The 20,936-nt window shown below is 31.3% G+C and overlaps 1 protein-coding gene across 20 annotated transcripts in view; it reads right to left on the bottom strand.

Moving 5' to 3' along the window:
* Positions 1 to 11,454: 11,454 nt before the first annotated feature.
* LOC148305848 (coiled-coil domain-containing protein AGAP005037) overlaps positions 11,455 to 20,936 on the bottom strand; it is a 252,666-nt gene continuing 243,184 nt past the window's right edge. For 19 of the 20 annotated variants that reach the window (XM_088266032.1, XM_088266033.1, XM_088266034.1 and 16 more), the window contains one exon: positions 11,455 to 17,291. In XM_088266032.1, coding sequence (XP_088122158.1) covers positions 16,674 to 17,291 — 618 coding nt within the window. In that variant the 3' untranslated portion in view covers positions 11,455 to 16,673. Of the gene's footprint in view, positions 17,292 to 19,552; positions 20,072 to 20,936 lie in introns of those variants that run through there. The other variant, XM_088266050.1, reaches the window with a different exon arrangement.

Genomic DNA, 20,936 nt, shown 5'->3' with positions numbered 1-20,936 from the left:
CAAGATTCTACACTCAAAATATTGAAGGTTAAATATATCTTTGATCTAAAATCTAGTATTTTCTTTAATTATTGTTTCTTAGATTACTCGAATAATTTCTATACTACCATTATTAAGAATAAAATGTACCTTTTCGTTCTTTAAAATCCAAACTAATGAAACACTATGTACATATATCATAAAATTTTCATTGGATGAAAGATGTTAAGTCCTTCATAACACATGACTTAAATCGGATTTCGCTCACAAACACATTCATACAATACAATAAGGTAATATGAATGTGTGGTATTAGACATGTAGAGCGATATTGGCTAATAATCATACCTTCTGTGAATTTCGGACATTCGTTGACCTTCAACTGATTAATTTAGTAGGCGTAATAAAAACGCAACTTTTATATTATTAATATTATCCGCAACAATATATTTGAAGTACTTATGAAATATATAATTTATCTTGCACAGAACTTAAACTGCAAATATGTTTTTATTACTTTTTGTGCCTCAATAGCAGGTCAGCGCATGAATCACGCTCGGAACCAGTTTGCAGGGGTCTAAAATCATTTTTCACTGTTTTTATTTAATTTTTTTTACAAATTAATTTCAAAATGGTCAAGTTGGTCAAGTCAAATCAACGAATTTATGCTTGTGATTTTAAAAAATTACAAAACGTCATTATTTACCTCTTTCGACTGGATCATTATTTATGAATATTTTTTTCTATTTTTCTGATCACGTTCTATCGCTTCACTCAACTCTTTAGGAAAAAATTCCATTTCTTGCAACATTTAAATGTGTGGGGTTAGAATCAACTTCAGATTCGAATAATAGCAATTGCCAATACTCACAAAACACTTTCCAGAACAAGCAAGTAAGAAAAATGCATTATATACAGGTGTAACGACGACCAGGAACAAAATGATTACATTCTTTGCAAGAGTGGTGACCTGAAGTTGTTGTGTAGGCATTTCAGCATCTTTGGTTCTTCAGATCATCGAGACAATGGAACCATGGCTTTCCGAACCATATAATAGCCCGTACATCGACATATCATTCTTCCACGACGATCGATATCTCATTTCTACACCGGGGACGCGACCAGCATCATCTCATTCCTTCACCTGGAGCTCGTCAAGTACCATCTCACTCCTTCACCTGAGGAGCGACCAGTATAGTCACACAGTCGACGCTAGTCTCCCGTCGATATCACGAGATATTCACCTCAAATCTTCGCCCCGAGCTTCAGTCCAGCATCTTCGCCTACGTCGAGAAGCTACTCCGTCCAGCTTGGCAGTCCATCTTCGCTTTCGACCAGCACCGTGACTACGCCATCGCTACGACACCGTTACGCCTTCGCTACACCACTGCTACGACACAGCTTCGTATAGTACCTGTATAGTACCTACTGTATAGTACAGATAGTTCCTGAATAAATACTACCATTCAATGCGACTTTTTCCTCGGCACCGATCCCTAAATATGTTTTCATCGGTAATTCCTGTACTGTACAAGCGTAAGACTAAATTATCTCCTGATGGAGAAAAATGCACCAGATCTGCTTGTCACATTACTATCTACACTCGAAATTTTGTTTTAGAATCAATCGAAGTTGAGGAAAAATTACTTAACTTTGATAAATGAAAAACCTACATACGGGAAGAAAAATGTAATTGAATGCCAAAAACATTTTCAGTAAAGACATAATAGATAATCCACAAGGATGGATTTTAGGACTAAAAATATAAATTTAATATATATCACTGAGGACAAAAATGTAAAAAGTTTTTTATTTATGAATTATACTACTTTCGTTATTTTAAATGAAAATCTATGTACTATGTTCGGTTAATCGGTTAATATGACTATCATAATCGATTTACCCACATTGAAGAGTTAATTAATTGTCCCAAAAGTGAACAAAAATATTCAATTGGAATACATAGTTCCTTCCATTTTTTATTTATTGTCGGCGCAGGTAGTGCAAACAAAAATATGCAACAAAGACAAAATAAAGGAATAGGTAAACGATCAGAATTACTATAGTAAAAATTGTAAGATTGGTTTTTATTCTTACTTTTTTTCTTGATTTGTATAAATAAAAAAAAATAAACTATGGCGAACCCACATCACAAACACAAACTACTCCACCAACAAAATGTATAAGGTGGCTTGGTGGTCTCCACAACAACCAAAAACAAAACAGAATTTAGAAAAAGAGAATTTGTATGTAGTAGGGTTGGGTAAGGATAAGACGCGCAGTAGACACGGGTCGTGTTTTTATATGGAACGCGAGTAATCCAGGGTAGGCCCCTGCTTTTATGGCTATATAGAATGCACGCCTCTGTATACATACACCATACATATACTCGTGGCCTTTTGAGATAAGTGTGTGCGTTGGGGAGGTAAATACTTTGAAGGTTTAATTTAAGGAGATAATTTCATTCCAGTAAAGATTTTGATGTTTAATTATCAAATTTATCAGTAGCTTGAAATACGCAAAACGCAACCAAATTCTTACGCTGATAAGTGTGATTAGATTTAAACGATCAAATCTAATTGAGTTACGATATCGTTTATAGAAAACGTTCTTTAAATCGGTATTTTAATTCTATCGCCAATGAACACTTCTTTGTTATAAGCCGGAAAATGTGCATTTATTCTGTATAATTAACAAATAAATTAACAATTAACAAATAACCCATGACGACTTCGTTTATAGAAAACGTTTTATAATTCGGTATTTTTATCCTATCACCCATGTACAATTCTTAGTTATAAGCCCGAAAATGTATATTAAGTACGTATAATTAAGAAATAATAAGTTATACATAACGACTTCGTTTATAGAAGACGTTATATAATACGGTATTTTTATTATATCTCCCATGTACAATTCTTAGTTATAGGCCCGAAATGTGTATTTAGTATGTATAATTAAGAAATAATAAGTTATATATAACGACTTCGTTTATAGAAGACGTTATATAATACGGTATTTTTATTATATCTCCCATGTACAATTCTTAGTTATAGGCCCGAAATGTGTATTTAGTATGTATAATGAAGAAATAATAAGTTATATATAACGACTTCGTTTAAAGAAGACGTTATATAATACGGTATTTTTATTCTATCGCCCGTGTACATTTCTTAGTTATAAGCCCGAAAATGTACATTTATTATGTTTAATTAACAAATAATGAGTTATATATAATTTATGGATAACAGTCTGAAATGAAGTCATTCGACCTGAATAAATATTTTTTCAACAGTACAAGAAATAAACTTATAAAAAATGACATCGTTTGTTTGGAAAATATGCACGCTGGAGGTCGAAGTAGTAACGGTCTGTCGTATTGATCAAGGCCCTTCTTCAGTCACGTAATCACAATACAAAGATAACCAAATCTATCCCACTAGACATTGTAATGAGCACGCTATGTTATTGGCGTAATTATAAGCGGAAAAGCTGTTGCCAATTGGGCCGAGGACCTGCTACTGAAGAGTTACATGGCATGTACCCGTAGTTACGTCAGCACACAGAGCCGACTCAAACTAATACACACACACTACACCGTTCGGACAAAGGAACTTTACAATATGCAATCACGATCTACAACCTGCTCCATTATTCGTTAAAACAATAAAATGTAAACCTGTTTTAAAATATTTATTTATAAAAATAACAACATACATAATAATTGTATGAATGCAAACACTTGTTTTTTACTACTTAAGTTTTATATTTATTTTTTACGACTAGTTTTGGAAACTACAGATGCTTCCATCTAAAAACATCCATAAACATATTTTATGTTAATATGTTTATATTCATACACGTAGATGGAAGCATTTGTAGCTTCCGAAACTAGTCGTTAAAAATAAATATATTACTCAAGTGGTAAAAAAGGTGTTTTCATTTACAATTCAATCATGTCTTGCCACAAAGTGAATGCCGAAACAATAAATATAATATCAACATACATATTTTATTTACGTACGGGGCATACGAGTGTGTTTTTAAAACGTTGCAATATACCATAGTAGACACGTGATAGATCCTGTAAAATTTCATTAATTGATTCAGCAGTAACTTATAATAAATATGTGTATATATATATATATATATATATATATATATATATATATATATATATATATATATATATATATATATATATATATATATATATATATATATATATATATATAAATATATATTTATATGTATTTATAAATATATATATATATATATATATATATATATATATATATATATATATATATATATATATATATATATATATATATATATATATATATATATATATATATATATATATATATATATATATATGTATATATATATACATATATATATATATAAATATATATATATATATATATAATATATATATATATATATATATATGTATATATATATATATATATATATATATATATATATATATATATTTATATATATATATATATATATATATATATATATATATATATATATATATATATATATATATATATATATATATATATATATATATATAAATATATATATATATATATTTATATATATATATATATATATATATTTATATATATATATATGTATATATATATATATATATATATATATATATATATATATATATATATATACTTATATATATATATACTTATATATATATATGTATATATATATATATATATATATATATATATATATATATATATATATATATATATATATATATATATATATATATATATATATATATATATATATATATATATATATATATATATATATATATATATATATATATATATATAAATATATATATATATATATGTTTATATATATATATATATATATTTATATATTTAACATTAAGTTTTACTTTAAAATACCACCATTTATTAAAATCTATTGTTAAACGTGTTTCTATGTATTCCGCATCATTTTCAAACACCGTAGGTGAAGCTAAATTTAAATTATAGGGTTGTGTTCTTGGGACGGTGGAGGATGAAAACAACCCTACCTTTGTTTTATTAGTTGTTACAAATTTTTATTTTTTTATTAATTTTCTATGAGTTGAAACAAAAGACAATAGTGGAGGAGTCTTTAGTCATTGACGTATTGTTATTAAAAGGTTTATTATTATTTATATTTTTATGCAAAAAAAAAGTAGAAACAGTCCCAACCCCCTCTTCATCCTTTAATGTCCCAAGGACACAACTCAACAAACAGTTTTTTTTAATGATGCACAATGCATCGAAACGCGTTTTACAATAGATTTTAAGAAATAGTGGTATTTACCAAGTAAAACTTCAAATTAAAGTTGTTTTTTTATATAAAAATATAACACTCGTATAAAACCACTTCTTAAAGTTTTTTCATGTTTAATTATTCTTATAGTTCCTGTTTCGTTTTGTTATTTATCGTCAATAATGTTATTTTATGAATATTTTATCCTTTTTTCATCTTCTGATCGCTATCTGTACTTGAAAGTTCAAAAAACATTGATTCACTCTAAGTACGAATGTCTATTTTCTAAGAGAGAAAATATGGTTGAATACTTTTTTGAAAAGAGGGTATAATAATTTAGGATTTACATACTTAGACTTGTCACGGGACACGGCAACACATAACTGACCCATGGTGGGCGAATGGTGACGTAAATTATAAGGTCTGAGCTGTGCCCAAACGTACTTAGTTTTCACATTAATCTTTTATATCCACGTCGGTGATGGATGGAGACATATCTGCCGACAGTACCGCATTATCCACTTAGGCCTCGCCTCAATTTATTATATTATGAGATTTAATTACACCCTCGGTTTAAGGGTAAACACAATAATCCTAGTACATATTGCGCAGTGGGCTAGCTGATGACGTATGCAAGGAATCGTCAAATTGATTTATGAGTTCTTCGATATTGTCTTGAGCGATATTTTACTAAAAACATTTTGAGTGTGACCAAATACTTGGTCACAAATCTGGATTATCTCCAATTATAGGAGTCCTTATTCATATTATTTTTTGACATCTCAAAATAGATGAAGAAAAAGATGAAATTCTGGGCATTTATGGGGCTTACGCCGTCATAGGCTGGTTTAAGTGATCAGTTTACACACGTTTAACATTCACCAATTCTACCCATGATTGGCAACTATACTACTCAAATTCTTGGAAGTTCTACGAGTGTATATATTGTATTTCACTTAAGACATTTATTGGTGAGATGGAGAACTATTTTATTGAGCAGAAACTCTTTCATTTGTTTGTGAGGTCCGAATCCTGGATTATAATCACATACATCAGAAACGACAAAAAATATGATTTTCATTTTATTATTTAAGCTTAAAATTAGAATCCTTTTCAGTCGTCATATCAAAAATTACGTTTTTTTGCATATGGTTCCTGTGTGATGGCAAATAACGATTTAAAATTAATGAGGTTAGAATATAGGAAATTAAAATTTACTTTTAACATTTAACACGCTCTCAAAATACGGGTGGTAAAATGAGTACCGCATTATTATTTTAATACAGGTGATGGAAGTAGTTAAAGCACTGACCTTAACTTAACAGAATAAAGCAAATTATCGACAAGCATAATTATTATAAACTTATTATAATAATGTGAGTTTTTTAGAATATTAAAACCTCAAAATCCAAGGCCCTGAATGGTAGCGGAAATTAAAAGCCCTCCTAACCTTCAATACAGAGGTGGCCAATTTAATATATAGATGTTTTTAGAAGATACGAAGGCTGATCAAAATGAGTCATGTCGTTATTTTTCTTTATTAATAATATCTAGAAGTGACTGCGTACTGGTTAAGTAGTTCTTAGTTGCATTGAAAATTAATTGTCGGAAGCGTTGTGAATAATTAGTGTCGGTTCAGATAAAAATTGCATGATTTTATTACGAGATAGTGTTTACTTACGAGATAAAGACGTAGAAACGGGTTGATATTTGGGCGGTTTTTAAATGTGATGCTGCTTACTGGTGAATTTATTCAATTTATTTTTTAACCGTTTTTTTTTCATTTTCTCACTAATTATATTCAGCTCGATAGTATTATGATAGTATTATTTTGGAGATTCGAAATGCACTGAAAAAACTAAAATGCAACAAGTCCCCCGGCAATGACTGCATACAGGCCGAGCTTCTAAAAGAACTAGGGGATAAGGGCATAAAAACAGTGCTGGATCTCTGCAACCTCATATGGAGAACGGGAACATGGCCTCAGGAATGGGCTGAATCTGTTTTCATTCCTCTTCACAAAAAAGGCTCATCCAAAAAGTGTGAAAACTATAGGACAATAGCACTTATCTCTCACACCAGCAAGATAATGCTATATGTTCTAAAAGCACGATTACACAGTTACATTGGATGGCAAATACCAAAGGAACAAGCTGGTTTTGTGAAAGGAAGAGGAACAAGAGAGCAGATCCTCAACATCCGCCAAGTGATCGAAAAAAGCCGAGAGTTCCTGACGCCAACAGTTTTATGCTTTATCGATTACAAAAAAGCTTTCGACTGCGTGAAGTGGGAACATCTGTGGAAAGTACTCATGGAGATGGGAGTCCCATCCCATTTGATAAAACTCATCCATGGACTTTATGCCCAAAGTAAGGCAATCGTAAGAATCAATGGCATAAACACTGCAAGCTTCCCCACTGAGAAAGGTGTAAGACAGGGATGCATACTCTCCCCTGACCTGTTTAACATCTATGGGGAATACATCATGCGCAGGGCTCTCTACGAATGGAATGGAGGAGTGTCCATTGGTGGCGTAAAGCTGTCCAATATACGATATGCGGACGACACAACACTTCTGGCCAAAGACCCAAAAGAGATGGTAGATCTCCTTAAACGAGTAGAGATTGAGAGCAAGGCACTGGGACTAGAGATTAACCAAAGCAAGACCAAGATCATGATCATAGATCGATCTAAGAAGTTTGGTGATCTCGGGAACTCACTGGAAGGTTTAGAGATAATAAACGAGTTCCAGTTCCTTGGATCTCAAATCAGCAATGAAGGAACTTGTGAAGGAGAGATTAGACGTCGTATCGCCATCGCCAAAAGTGCCATGTCTAAGCTAGACAAAATTTGGAAAGACCGGGGTGTGAGTAACAACACCAAGATGAAGCTTGTCAGGAGCTTGGTCCACTCCATTTTTCTCTATGCTGCTGAAACATGGACTATAAAAGCAGCAGAAAGGAGAAAAATTGATGCCTTCGAAATGTGGTGTTGGAGGCGCACGCTCCGAATTCCATGGACAGCTAGACGCACCAATGAGTCCATTCGCCAGGAACTACGCTTGGATGGCTTGTCTCTGGCCAATATCTGTACCCGACGGATTCTCCAGTTCTTTGGACACGTTGCGCGTGGCAACGAGGATAGCCTGGAACGCCTAGTTGTGATCGGTAGCCTGGAGGGAAAGAGAGGGAGAGGAAGATCCCCCACACGATGGACCGATCAAATTAAGGCAGCAGCAGGCACCTCAGTGGTTGGAGCGCTACGTGCAGCGCAGTCAAGGGATAACTGGAGAAGAGTCATTGCTTCTGCAAGGGTCACAACCCTCAGCAATGAGGATTAAGACGGAGAAGAAGTATTATGGTTTACAATTTTTTTAATTCTCACATTGAATGTGATTTTTTTTTACAAACATATTTCGATCCATTCAAACACCATATGATAGTAATGTTGAATGCGTCGAAACACGTAGATACACACACAATAGATTTTAAGAATCATGATTTTAATAGATTGACGAAGAAAAGGTAAATAAATTAAAAATGGATAGATATTTACCGTCAAGTGATTGCGGAATCAATTAATTAAATTAGTTTGAAACACTTGATATTTATAAATTGTAAAGCGTTTCACATCACGCTAAACACAGTGTTATTTGTGATTTATGAAGTAGTTCATTTTCATGATATAAGCAGCAATTAGTCGATAACTTATTCGCAAACGTTAAATAATACATACATATAATCATATCAACATAATATTTATAATATTGCATATGATTAATTAAACTGTTTATTAGTCCAAGATAAAAGGATATCCGTGAGTGACGAGTGTCTCCTTAGATAACGAAATACGTATTTGTATGTAGGTAGGTTACATGTCTCCTGATAAAACGAAAAACGTATATGCGTAATTTATGTATATCCTTATAAATATTAAAATACTACTTTTTGCGTGGGTAATTACAGACATTGAAATATTTATAAGTACATGAAATTCCGAAGGGTATACGAAATACAAAATCAAGTCTAACGATGTCACTTAGATACCCGTATTATAAATATTATTGTGGCTTTATTAAAAATCTAAGGGAAATCAAGCTATAATTAAAATGTAACCGCTTAGCAATTAGATTCGAAGCCGGTAGACAGTATAATTAAGTTAAAATAAAATATTTGTAGCGATTTTAAAACAAAGTTACATTTTAATTATAAAATGGAAAATCACAAAGTATGCGCTTCAAATATAAAAAAAAAGAAAATAAACATGTTAATACAATTAGAAAGTAAAGAAATTAGAGATAAACGATGCTTTGTACCGACGATTAAGACGAAATTGTCAAATTATTCACCAACTAAATATAGGGCCATTTGAAAAATGTGTTTCTGCGAAATAATTATGATTCAAATGTAAAAATAAAATACATTCATTATGTAAACACAATAGTTTCGAGAACTACGGATGTTTTGATCAACAGGTGAAAATACAAACTCAACTGTTCAAAAGTGGTCTTATACAATAATTACATATATTTTTTTATTAAATCATGCTATTCCACAAAGTGATTAACAAATCAATTTAAAAAATAACAACGTACTAAGTATTTACCCATATTCAGTCTCGAGTAGGCTTCGATGTATTGGTGCTCATATCCTTTTTTTATCATTTCAAATTAAACTTCATACTATAAAAAAACACGCATTCCATTACGAATCCCTAAACTAGAAGTTATAATAACAACAACAGGCAGGAGCCGTGGCATAGTTGGAAAGACGCTCGACTGCGAAACTGGCGTCGCGAGTTCGATTCCCGCCAATTGCAATAACAATTCAAGAAATATTTATTTTCAATTGGCCTGGATGTTTATGATGTATTTTTCACATTGACCTTTCCTATCAATACTATCCTACCAGCAGACAAGCCTCTCAAAATAGTCTTTACGGGTTATTTCTTTAAAAAACTTTTAAAAATGCTGACTGTGGGTAAATGTTAGTGTAGTAATAGTCGTAGAACCTTCTTTTGACGTTTTCTAAACTATAATTTTATAGCATCCCAACAAAGATGAAGAAGATATGGAAGTCTGGGCATTTACGGGGCTTACGACCATTTGCGAGTGTTTTTGCCTAGAATTTTCACTCATGAATTACATGAAATTATAGTAACTTTAATAATAAAGAGTAAATCCACTCACAAGTAGGCATAGGCTATGAAACTGATAAAGTTGAAGCCTGAGTAGGGACATGATAAACGGTGTTGCATAAGCCGTAGCTAGATTTCAGAGTCACTTGGACGTTAGGTAATTTAAAAAAAAGGCTTACGACCATCATAGGCTAAGGGCTAGGCTTAAGTGATCACTTTACACACGTGTCATTCATCAATTCTACCCATTACTGACAACCACACCATTCAAATTCTTGGAATTTCTATATTTATGAACCAGTTTAGAGACATGTTTAAGTGATCATTTCACACAAGTGTAAGTTTTGAAAACTTTTATTCAGATGTTTATTCACAATATCGATACAGTACCTGTACATCAAATAGAGTGAAGTTCGCATGATCTGGAAAGTGCTTCCTGGGATGGTTAAAAAAAATAAAAAGTAGTTTTCGACCTAACTGCACTATCTTATTTTGGGTCCGAATGTAAACCAAGAGTTTCTAGACCGGACCTGGGAATAAAGTGGGAACTTTCAGAGTATAAAAATAATAATAGCTGCATTTCCAGGACCTACTAAGGGCACGTGGGAAATAGGGCTTACCGTCGGTGCAGACCGACTGTAGGGTCGTCGAAGACTTGCAGATTGGCACTCATCACTAATAGTAATAGAGAGAGTAAGAGTTTAAGTATTTTTTTTTAAATTAAATAGTTTTTAGGCGAGTTCGAGACTCACTTCATATTAGTATTACATCTAAAATACAGTTCTGCTACTTAGTAATAAAAAAAATAACCAGATTTTTTTTCCAAATGCACGTAAATTTTTTAAAATATTTTTCTTTTTGTTTTTTCTTTTGATATATTAAAAACACAATATTTTTACTAACGAACATATTTAAATGAAAATGAGTTCATATTTCACATGTATGTCTACCCATTCTCATTCGGACTCGTCAATTGCAAACTAAAAAATACAATAGTGGACATAAAATTAATGTTTTTAAAAAAAATGCTTTTTATTTTTTGTATGCTGTTTATTTTCCATTTAGACAATTCAATTACATCAGATATTTAAAACATCTTTATTAAATGTGCTGACATATAGAGTAAATATTGCAATAATTACGATTAAAACATAATGGCGACTTTTTATATGATCACTTCTCCTATTTCCAGAGATAATTTGGATTCCTTTGTGGATAATCCACAAGGCAAAAGAGGCAACTCTTTGGATGAGAAGGTCAGGGCTTAGGACCTATTACCGGCTAGTTAATCCAATGAGTCAATCTATTATTTCTGTACGAAGATTTAGCCATACTTAAATTTGGGACCCGTATGAACATTTTAAAATGTACTTGATGAAACAATTATTTTGTGGAATAGGTCAAAGCGATCATAATAGTCGAACATTAATAAAAATTAATTATGCTGCCCGAAAAATGACATACAATTTACGATCTTTCTTTTTTCAATATTTGGCATTTCTACAAACGATATTCGCGAAATATGAATAATTTCTTGATTGAATTCTAAATGTACTATGCTTCGGAAAACTTGGTTTCCTCGTTTTATATACCTACATACTGTTTGGAAACTTTTTTTATTTATAGAAAAACTTTATGAGATTCGTATTTTCATATAATTTTTTTAAAATAAATATCCAAAGACAATCAGAAATTATTCATTCTCTTTCCAATTTCCTACATATTTATACAAGTGAATCATAGGCCAAACACATGGTTCGTCTTACAGTATCCATAGCACCTTTAACTGTAGATTACTAAAATAGGAAATAATAACGAACAAACAAAGAATTGTCATACTATACAAAATTGATTTTTTTATTGCTGAGGAATACTTTGCAAATAGTATATTTATTAACTGGTGTTTTATTAATGAGAAGAATTATATTTAATGTTAACAATATGAAATATTATAATTTTGTCACTTTTATATAGCCGTAAAAGACAACTGGTTATTGCTTAAAAGCAAACATCTTTAGGTCTTTCTTTTATTCTCGTAAATGTAACTGTATTGTTTATTTCTTAAATTTATTTGCCATTATTCATAAAAAAATATTAAACTAGCGTACTTTCATATTGTCAGAACTAGTATACGTAGAACTCATTCAATATCGGATATCCGAGACCGACAAAATAATCGGCTGATATACACTGTTCTTTTTTGTATTGTGGAAATTTTTTTAATATTGCTTAGAGATTTGATAATGACATTATTATAAGTACATAAATGTAATTTACGACGCTGGTAACCTCATAAGTATGTGTTAGTAGGAGCATTTAAATTATTGCTGTTATATTCTGGGTAATAAAAACTTTTAAAATTTTAATAATGAACCTTTAACTTCGTAACGAAGCAATTTTTTATTTTTTTTTTATTATATTTCGCTCATTTTGTGCGCAAATCGCATATTACCTGTGATCAAAAACGACCATTCTCACAATACTTCACAGGGAGTTTTAGAAAAACAAATGTTTTTTCATTGTAGCCTTATTAAAACCAATAAAACATTAAATATATATTAACTCATTAAGTTAAGTACCGTATATTACTTAAATACATATATGTATGTAAGTACAGAACTATCAGTTTCATTTAGTATGACTTCATAATTGAATGAACGACAGCAAAAACGTTGCACATTCGGGTAATTTTTCAGAAGATCAATAAGTACATCATTTTTTTGCTGTTCATTTTTTTCAGAGAAAAAACTTTCCACTTTTGAGAAATAGCCCGTACAACAATGTTGTCACCGACAATTCGATTATTTTATTAATAATTATAATTAAGTAAATATAAAAGCAGCATAATATTGAACAAACTGAATTGAAATAAAAAAACATAAATATATAAAATAAAACGTGTGCATATGACAAAAATGACACATTTAGTTTACAACACTTATTTTTCTTAAATAATTTAAACATTTATTTTATGGTATATGGAATTGAATAAAGAAAAATTATTACTAACCTTACAAAATCAGATTGATAAAATTTAAGTGTGCGAGCCTTAATTTAAGATAAGATAAAATGTGCTAATTGTATGCAAAATAGATAATGAATTTTAAAAATATCTGAAATAATTAATCTTCATAATATCGTTGATTGATCTCGATGGCCGTAAAATATTAAACCAGAGTATATTTGTTATTTACAGAAAAAACTATTGGATTTCTTTAAATTGAAGTAGTAAGTAGCATTTAATTTTTACTTGGTAAATACTACTATTTCTTAAAATCTATCGTGACACGTATGTTGATGCATTTATCACCATTATCAAACTCTGTATACGGTGTTTGATCCAGAACGCATTGAAACACGTGTCAAAATAGAGATTAAGAAATGGTGGTATTTATTTACCTGGCGCAATTGAAATTTATAATTGATAGGCGTTGCCACATAGTGACTGTCAAATTAATGAATCGTGTCATTATTATATAGTACTGATATTTTGAAACCATCGATATATCAAATCGATTTGAAATAACTCAAAAAATAATTTATTTAAAAACAGAGATTGATTTTCTCTTTTATAATCATGTGATACGAAATTTAGAAAAATGTGTACGAATATAATAAAGTGTGTACGTATTGATTATTTACAATTACAAATATTGAGAATTATATTTTAAATTTGGCAACAAATTAGTCATTATTCGAGAATTACTTCGAAAAGTTCATTTTTTCAATAAATAAAATAGAAACATGTAAACTAGACACAAAGTAATGGATGCATTGTCAACCAACTTTCTTCTTCTCAAGCATTACGCTTATTTTGTATAATAGTACCGTTCAAAGTAAAGTTTTTAGGTAATTGTAGTGTTAAGTTATGGCCGATATATAATTTGACTACTTTTTTCAGTATCCATGAAATCTATTGTAAATACGAAATTAAAAAATGATGGTAAACCTTATGACGTAATGCTCCGAATATGCCTACAATGAAATTCACAAATAGGACTTGCAATACAGAATAAATGGGGTGTTACTATACTAGTACACTGAAATATTGTAATTAGTAATATTAACCTTTTCTATTTCTATTCTAAGGAATACATTTATTACAAATATACATATTAAATTATAATTTTACCTATCTTTGAACCAAGAAAAATAGGTTTAATCTTTTATCCAAATAAAACATCATCATTACTATGTTTTTTTTTCTATAAACATTTTCGACATTTTCGACAACATTTTCGGTTTTTCTGAAGAGAAACAATATTGAGAATTATTTTACTCCTCACATAATGGCAAGTAGTTAATATAAAACTCTATTGTCTTAGTTATTTAAAGAATATTCATTAAACTAAGGTAAAAAATTAATTTAATTTCAAGTAATTTTACCATTAAAAAAATAGGGCTTAAATACTTAATCATAAGAATATTTAAATAGGGGGTTAAAGTATTGTAACAATACGTATTAAAACAAATCATTTACTTTCAACTGCCTTATTTGATTGTTAAAGTGATGAATATATATTGCGTGGGCTGAACCAAGCGTATATTAAATAGGATGTTTAATACAGTTTAAGGAAATAAATATGAAAATTACATTGGGTTAGTTTAATTCTAATGTTACTGCTTAGCAGAGAGTAATATTTTCTAGAACTTATTGATAACTCTATTATAGTATTATGTTAATGCATAGTATGGTATCTTATATTTATAAGCTGTTACTAACATCAGAATATAGTAATAAACCATACGAATATATATTTGAATATCAGAATTAATAACATTTTAGGCCAAATATTATTCTAATTCAACATGACATGTTATTTTGGAGAATGTACTTCACTCTGTAAAACTGGTGGCTGTAAACTTTAAGAGGTACTTCTATACGTCAAAATGGACATTTCGATAACTTAATTGTGTCATAAGAATAGTTTCTCCCCGAAGTATATACGTATGAAAAATAATATAACCATTCATTTATAATAATTTTTTAAGTTTTAAAATAACGAAAGCATAAAATCGATGACTACAGCAATATCTTAATTGGGAATAAAACATTGACTTCAGTGGTATTTTATATTAATACAACAAGCAAGATTCTTTATTACAACAAATGCAACTTATACATAAAATTTATCCTATATACAAACGATAATATTCAATATATTAATTTCTTTAGTGTATTATTTATAATATAATGAAGATCCTCTCATTGACACAATAATTGGTAATCGTTTTACACAGTTTTCTATTTATGAGGATTTTACACATGTTTGTAAATCAACCCCTCCTACAAACATATAGTGTTCACCAAAAAATAACTTAGTTTATTGCGTATTTTGTAATTATCTTTTTTTTAAATATTTTTCAAGTAATTATATTTTTCTTATTTGGGCAACCCTAATAAGTTTAAATCCTTCTGCAATATTGCGTATTGAGTAGCTATAGATAGGATACGTAAAAGATGTCGATCTGTTGTTTAATTTAATTTAATAATATTCATTTAAATTAAATATTTTCTTAATTTAATAAGATTTAGGATCTAGTAAATACAATCGGTATTGTGAAACTAACTGTGGTATGATTTACTGTGAACCGGTAAAATTGTACGTAAATATTGTTTATTATCAAAACAGTGGTGTACCTTATAAACATACATTATCAGTACATATTCTAAAAGAAGCTAGTGATTTAATCAGTTTGTTTCAGTAAAGTTTAAATTGAGGGCTTCTTCCGGTTTCACACACACACAAAAATTCCAACTCACGGCCGACCAGGGCAAGTTTTTCAAGAAATCAAAGTTCTTAGTTAGGTTATATCCTGGTACAATCTTCGCCATCTTAGTACCGCCAAGACATACTGATTCAAACATCACTTACAAGTCATCGCCACAAGTAATGCTCGCGTTTTTACCCTCACCGAGATGCGTTCACAGAGTTCATATTCATCATCTCGTGTAAATATGAAGCGTAGAATGATGACATGGCTTTGTTCGTATGGTAATGCACCGGAAGAGTGTTCTACCAGTGCCGAGTTGTCACAATCTTAGTTTAACCTTAGAGATGAAAGATATAATATAATTGTATTATTACAAGTAACGTTCCACGGAATACGTCGGGTAAACCTCGGGGAGATTTCTGGAATAGTTAGTCAAATAGTCTAATTACCCGAAAGAAGTTACATTAGATTATACGGGGAAAATAAGTTTAGAAAATAAGGTACGAAGCTACGGATTCGGGGCAGCACGGGCGTCACAGGATGTCGGTCTCGTAGACCTTGCTTGTGGTGGCGGCGGCCGCATCGTCGGGGGCGGCAGCGGCGGCGGCAGCGGCGGTGGCAGCGACGGCGGCTGGCGAGGGCGCATCCGGCTCGCCGGGCGGCACAACGGCGAGCGAGTTGCCGCCGCGCTGGATCTGCTGCAGGCGCGCGTACTGCTCCTGCAGCGCCTTCTGCTTGCGCAGCAACTCCTGGTGGCGCAGCTCGAGCAGGTCGTGGCGTGGCTGCGCGCGGCGCGCGGCGCCCTCCTGGGAGTCCACCGAGTCGCACGAGCTGGAGTTGGAGGGCGACAGCGCGGGGCCTGCGGCCGCCGGCGACGCGAGCGGCGAGCGCGAGGAGGTGCGCGGCGGCGGCGGCGGCGGCGCGCGCCGCGCGGCCAGCTGCAGCAGCTCGGGGTTGCGCTCCGGCACGGGTGGCTTGGCGGCCGCGGCGGCGCGCGGGCCAGGCGCCGGCGACTGCGGCTCGGCCTCCGCCTCCTCGGGCGGCCGCGCGAACGTCTGCAGCTCGTCTAGCAGAGCGTCGAGCGCGTTCTCCGAGCGCTCGGCGGACTCCGCGCCGCCTCCTGGCTCCCCCAGGGCCCCCCGTACGACCCCCTGCAACGAGATTCATGTACTCGATGGCGGCCACTCGGCGTATAGACAACCAACACTCACGAGGAAAACACAAATCATACGCATTCAGAGGAAAAATAAGCCAATCATCGCAGCTTTCGTGTACATCAAAATAAAGTTTATAAGTATAAATAAAAATAAATAAAAAGATTTTATCGCGTACGTATCCATCGCGATTATTAGAAAATGTGTACAGTGAATTTGACTTAATCGACCTCTTAACGAAAACTTGTATCGACGGATTCTAATGAACAGCGACGAGGAAAGGGCGAGGCCAACTCCAAAGAAACGCATTCTGGTAGGGTAAAAATAAAAAGGGTGTGATTTTGTATCTGATCTCTAGGAGTGTATATTTCGTGCAACGTGTATATTGATAGGTAAACATAATAGTACACTATGTTACTATTATTAGGCTTTTAATCGGTAAAATCGGCAGCAAAAAAATGTTTGCAACAAAAAAAATCCGTGCTGAATGTCGTGTTACCTAAGTAATAAGGATTTAGTAAGAAAATAATACAAAATACAAAGTATAAGCATGTAAGTTCCCAAGTCCTACGTGTGTTATGAAATGTTCAACACTAATAATTAATGTTTTACTATTTTGCCAATTTCTACAGCAATTTATACGACTGTGATATAAAATAAATTCTACAATAATGGCTTGATCAAATTGAACTATTTTCTAGTAATATATTCGTGTAAACCAACCGCAATCATTACTTGCCAATGAAATCAAATCCTCTTCTACTTAATGCTTCTATCGCCATAAAACATAAATTATTCTTTAGTATTTTTACTAAAAAAAAATTTTTATAAACATTTGCGTATGCAAATGTCGTTGCTGGAACCAAATCATTCAATCGATAAGCATTATTTACTTTGCATATCAAATTGTGTTGGTTTGTATTTCGAATTTGTAAAATGGTGAGTATTTTAATTCAAATTGTTTTTCATTCAAAAATCAATCTGAAAATCTTAATATTTATAAGTAATATGATTCCAAAAATTGCATGTAAATTAATATTAATTATAAAAAATAAATAATCATTCCGAAAAAATATTTAACAATTATGAATAAATGACGGTGCGTGTTTTTTTTTTTCATTAAGTAAATAGTAAAAATAAATGAAAGGCAATATGTAAATTACATGAGTTGTGTTTATGAATGATGGTTAAGGAATAATGTGAATTACTAAAAAAGGGTTACCTCTGTTTATGCCAGGCTGAAACTTAAAGTCGTACTCAATATTTCAGTGAATTAGGATGATTTTGGAGGGAGGGAAAGGATGCTTTGGTGTCCGAGTACTTTTGTATGTATATGCGAAAGTGAATAAAAATGTATATACAACATTTTGAGTGTGTCCAAATACTTGTTCACAAATCTGGATTTTCTCCAATTCTAGGAGTTATTTTTCATAATATTTTTTTGACATCTCATCAAAGATGAAGAAGAATATGGAAGTCTGGGCGTTTACGGAGCTGACGACCGTCATATGCTGGTTTAAATGATCACTTCACACACGTGTAATATTCACTAATACTACCCATTATTGACAACCACACTACTCAAATTCTGGTATGTGATTATAATCCAGGATTCGGACCTCACATACTAATAAAAGAGTTTCTGCTTAGTTAAAAGCTTCTTTTCATCTCACCAATAGATGTCTCTAGTGAAGTTCTAGTGATTCAAGAAAATTGTTTCGAAATTGGTTCATATATGTATTTATGGAACTTCATAATGCGAAAAAATTAAAAATTACTTTACAATACTTAAATATTCTTTAAAACTTCCTTATTTCTTTTTTCCTTATTTACTTTGAGCTCTCCTCTAGGAATTGAACCCGGGACCTCTAGCACGGTAGTCAGCGCACTTATTACTATATCATGGAGGCGGACCACACAAATTTAGTCCTTATCATATTATAATTATAAAATATTTTCTAATATATAATTCATTAACCTCTATATAAGTATATATTGCTTTATGATTATGATTATAACAAGTTATTTGTTATAGACTATGATTTATATACGTATTAATATTATCACTAATTCTCACTTTCAGATTTCACTAATATTCATTAAATATATATATATATATATATATATATATATATATATATATATATATATATATATATATATATATATATATATATATATATATATGTATATATATATATATATATATATATATATATATATATATATATATAAATACATACATTTTGTGTCAACACAGTAATTACCTGTTTTTGATTTGACGCAGTTATTTGTTGTTTTATTCATTTTGAACGCAGTCGATTCATACGTACGTTTGAATAATTGACGTTTGAATAACAATTATATGAATTTCTGAGTAATAAATAATACATAAAAAATCCTGATAGATTTGTTTAATAAGATTATTCCAATAGCGGAAACACAATCAACCATTTTAAGTTGTATATAGTATGTAAGGTAATATATTGATTTTATTCTTACTTATTCTCAATTTAAGGGTTGAATTAAAATATGTGCATTTTAAATCATCCACATTCCCAAATTGTTATGTGTTAGTAGTGAAGAAATGGATTAATGAGATACGTTGAAAATTAGTTGTTTTAATACGTGATATGGCATTAGAGGAAAATTAACAGAAATGAGGATGCGTCGAGGGGGGGATAGGAAAGTTAGCAGAGGATAGCGTTAAAATGGTGGCTTGGCCCACACTCGTGCGCAGAATCATCATCAGGTCTTCAGTTGTGAGGGGCAAGGTACTGAAACCAAATGCAAACCGAAAAGGAAATGTAGCATGCAGTGGGCGGTAAACAATATCAACATAAGCTATTTTCTAAATTTTACTATTTCAGTGTAGACTCTACTTGACTAATTAATTAAATAGCTCCTTAATACTTCAAATCAAGCACTGATTTTTGTATACAAACTTTTTGGCATGTGTACACTTGTGTAAGTAATAAACTTGAAGCAGCATTTTTAAAATTACCAGTGATGTTTTAAAAGCATTTTTTTTTAAACTTTATTTTTACTTAATTGTAGCGGTGATAATTTAAATTTTAAAAGATGTGAAAAAAATGTGAATGCTTAACCAAATTTGGGTGGCTTAAGTGCCATGTGGATCACAGAAAGTCAAGTGCATTTGTGCATTGAAAAAGAATTATATAAAAATGTTTAAATAATTTATTTTCTACATATTTGTCATGTGAGCTTTTTCGCTTTAATCGTTGAATCGTTGATCTTTTTAAATTGTTATTATTCATTTAGGTTGGTTGCGTTTGAATATGTTTAAATAGATCAGAATGTTTGACAAAAAATATTTATAATTACAAAATTATAAATATTTATAAAATCAAAATAAAGAGATTATTGTATCAAATCAGTGACAGATTTGATTTATTAAGCGTATACCTAGCTAAGTACCTATATAAATCTAAATTAACTAGTTCCATAAAATTTGTTATTATTATTAAAAATTGTATCTAATATACATTCGATATAAGCTATTTCATCAATTGGATATTCTTCTTAGCTAGGTATTTACAAATATTAGCTAAAATTATTTTAAAATCACTATTTCATATTTTTGTCGCATTATTTACATTAAACTACTACACACTCGTCAAC

The sequence above is a fragment of the Brachycentrus maculatus genome, unplaced genomic scaffold (genome assembly GCF_059751285.1).
Source record: "Brachycentrus maculatus isolate JH-2025_06_01 unplaced genomic scaffold, ASM5975128v1 h1tg000261l, whole genome shotgun sequence".
NCBI lineage: Eukaryota > Metazoa > Arthropoda > Insecta > Trichoptera > Brachycentridae > Brachycentrus > Brachycentrus maculatus.
Note: the sequence above shows the minus strand (reverse complement) of the source record. Positions and strands in the feature narration are given on the sequence as shown.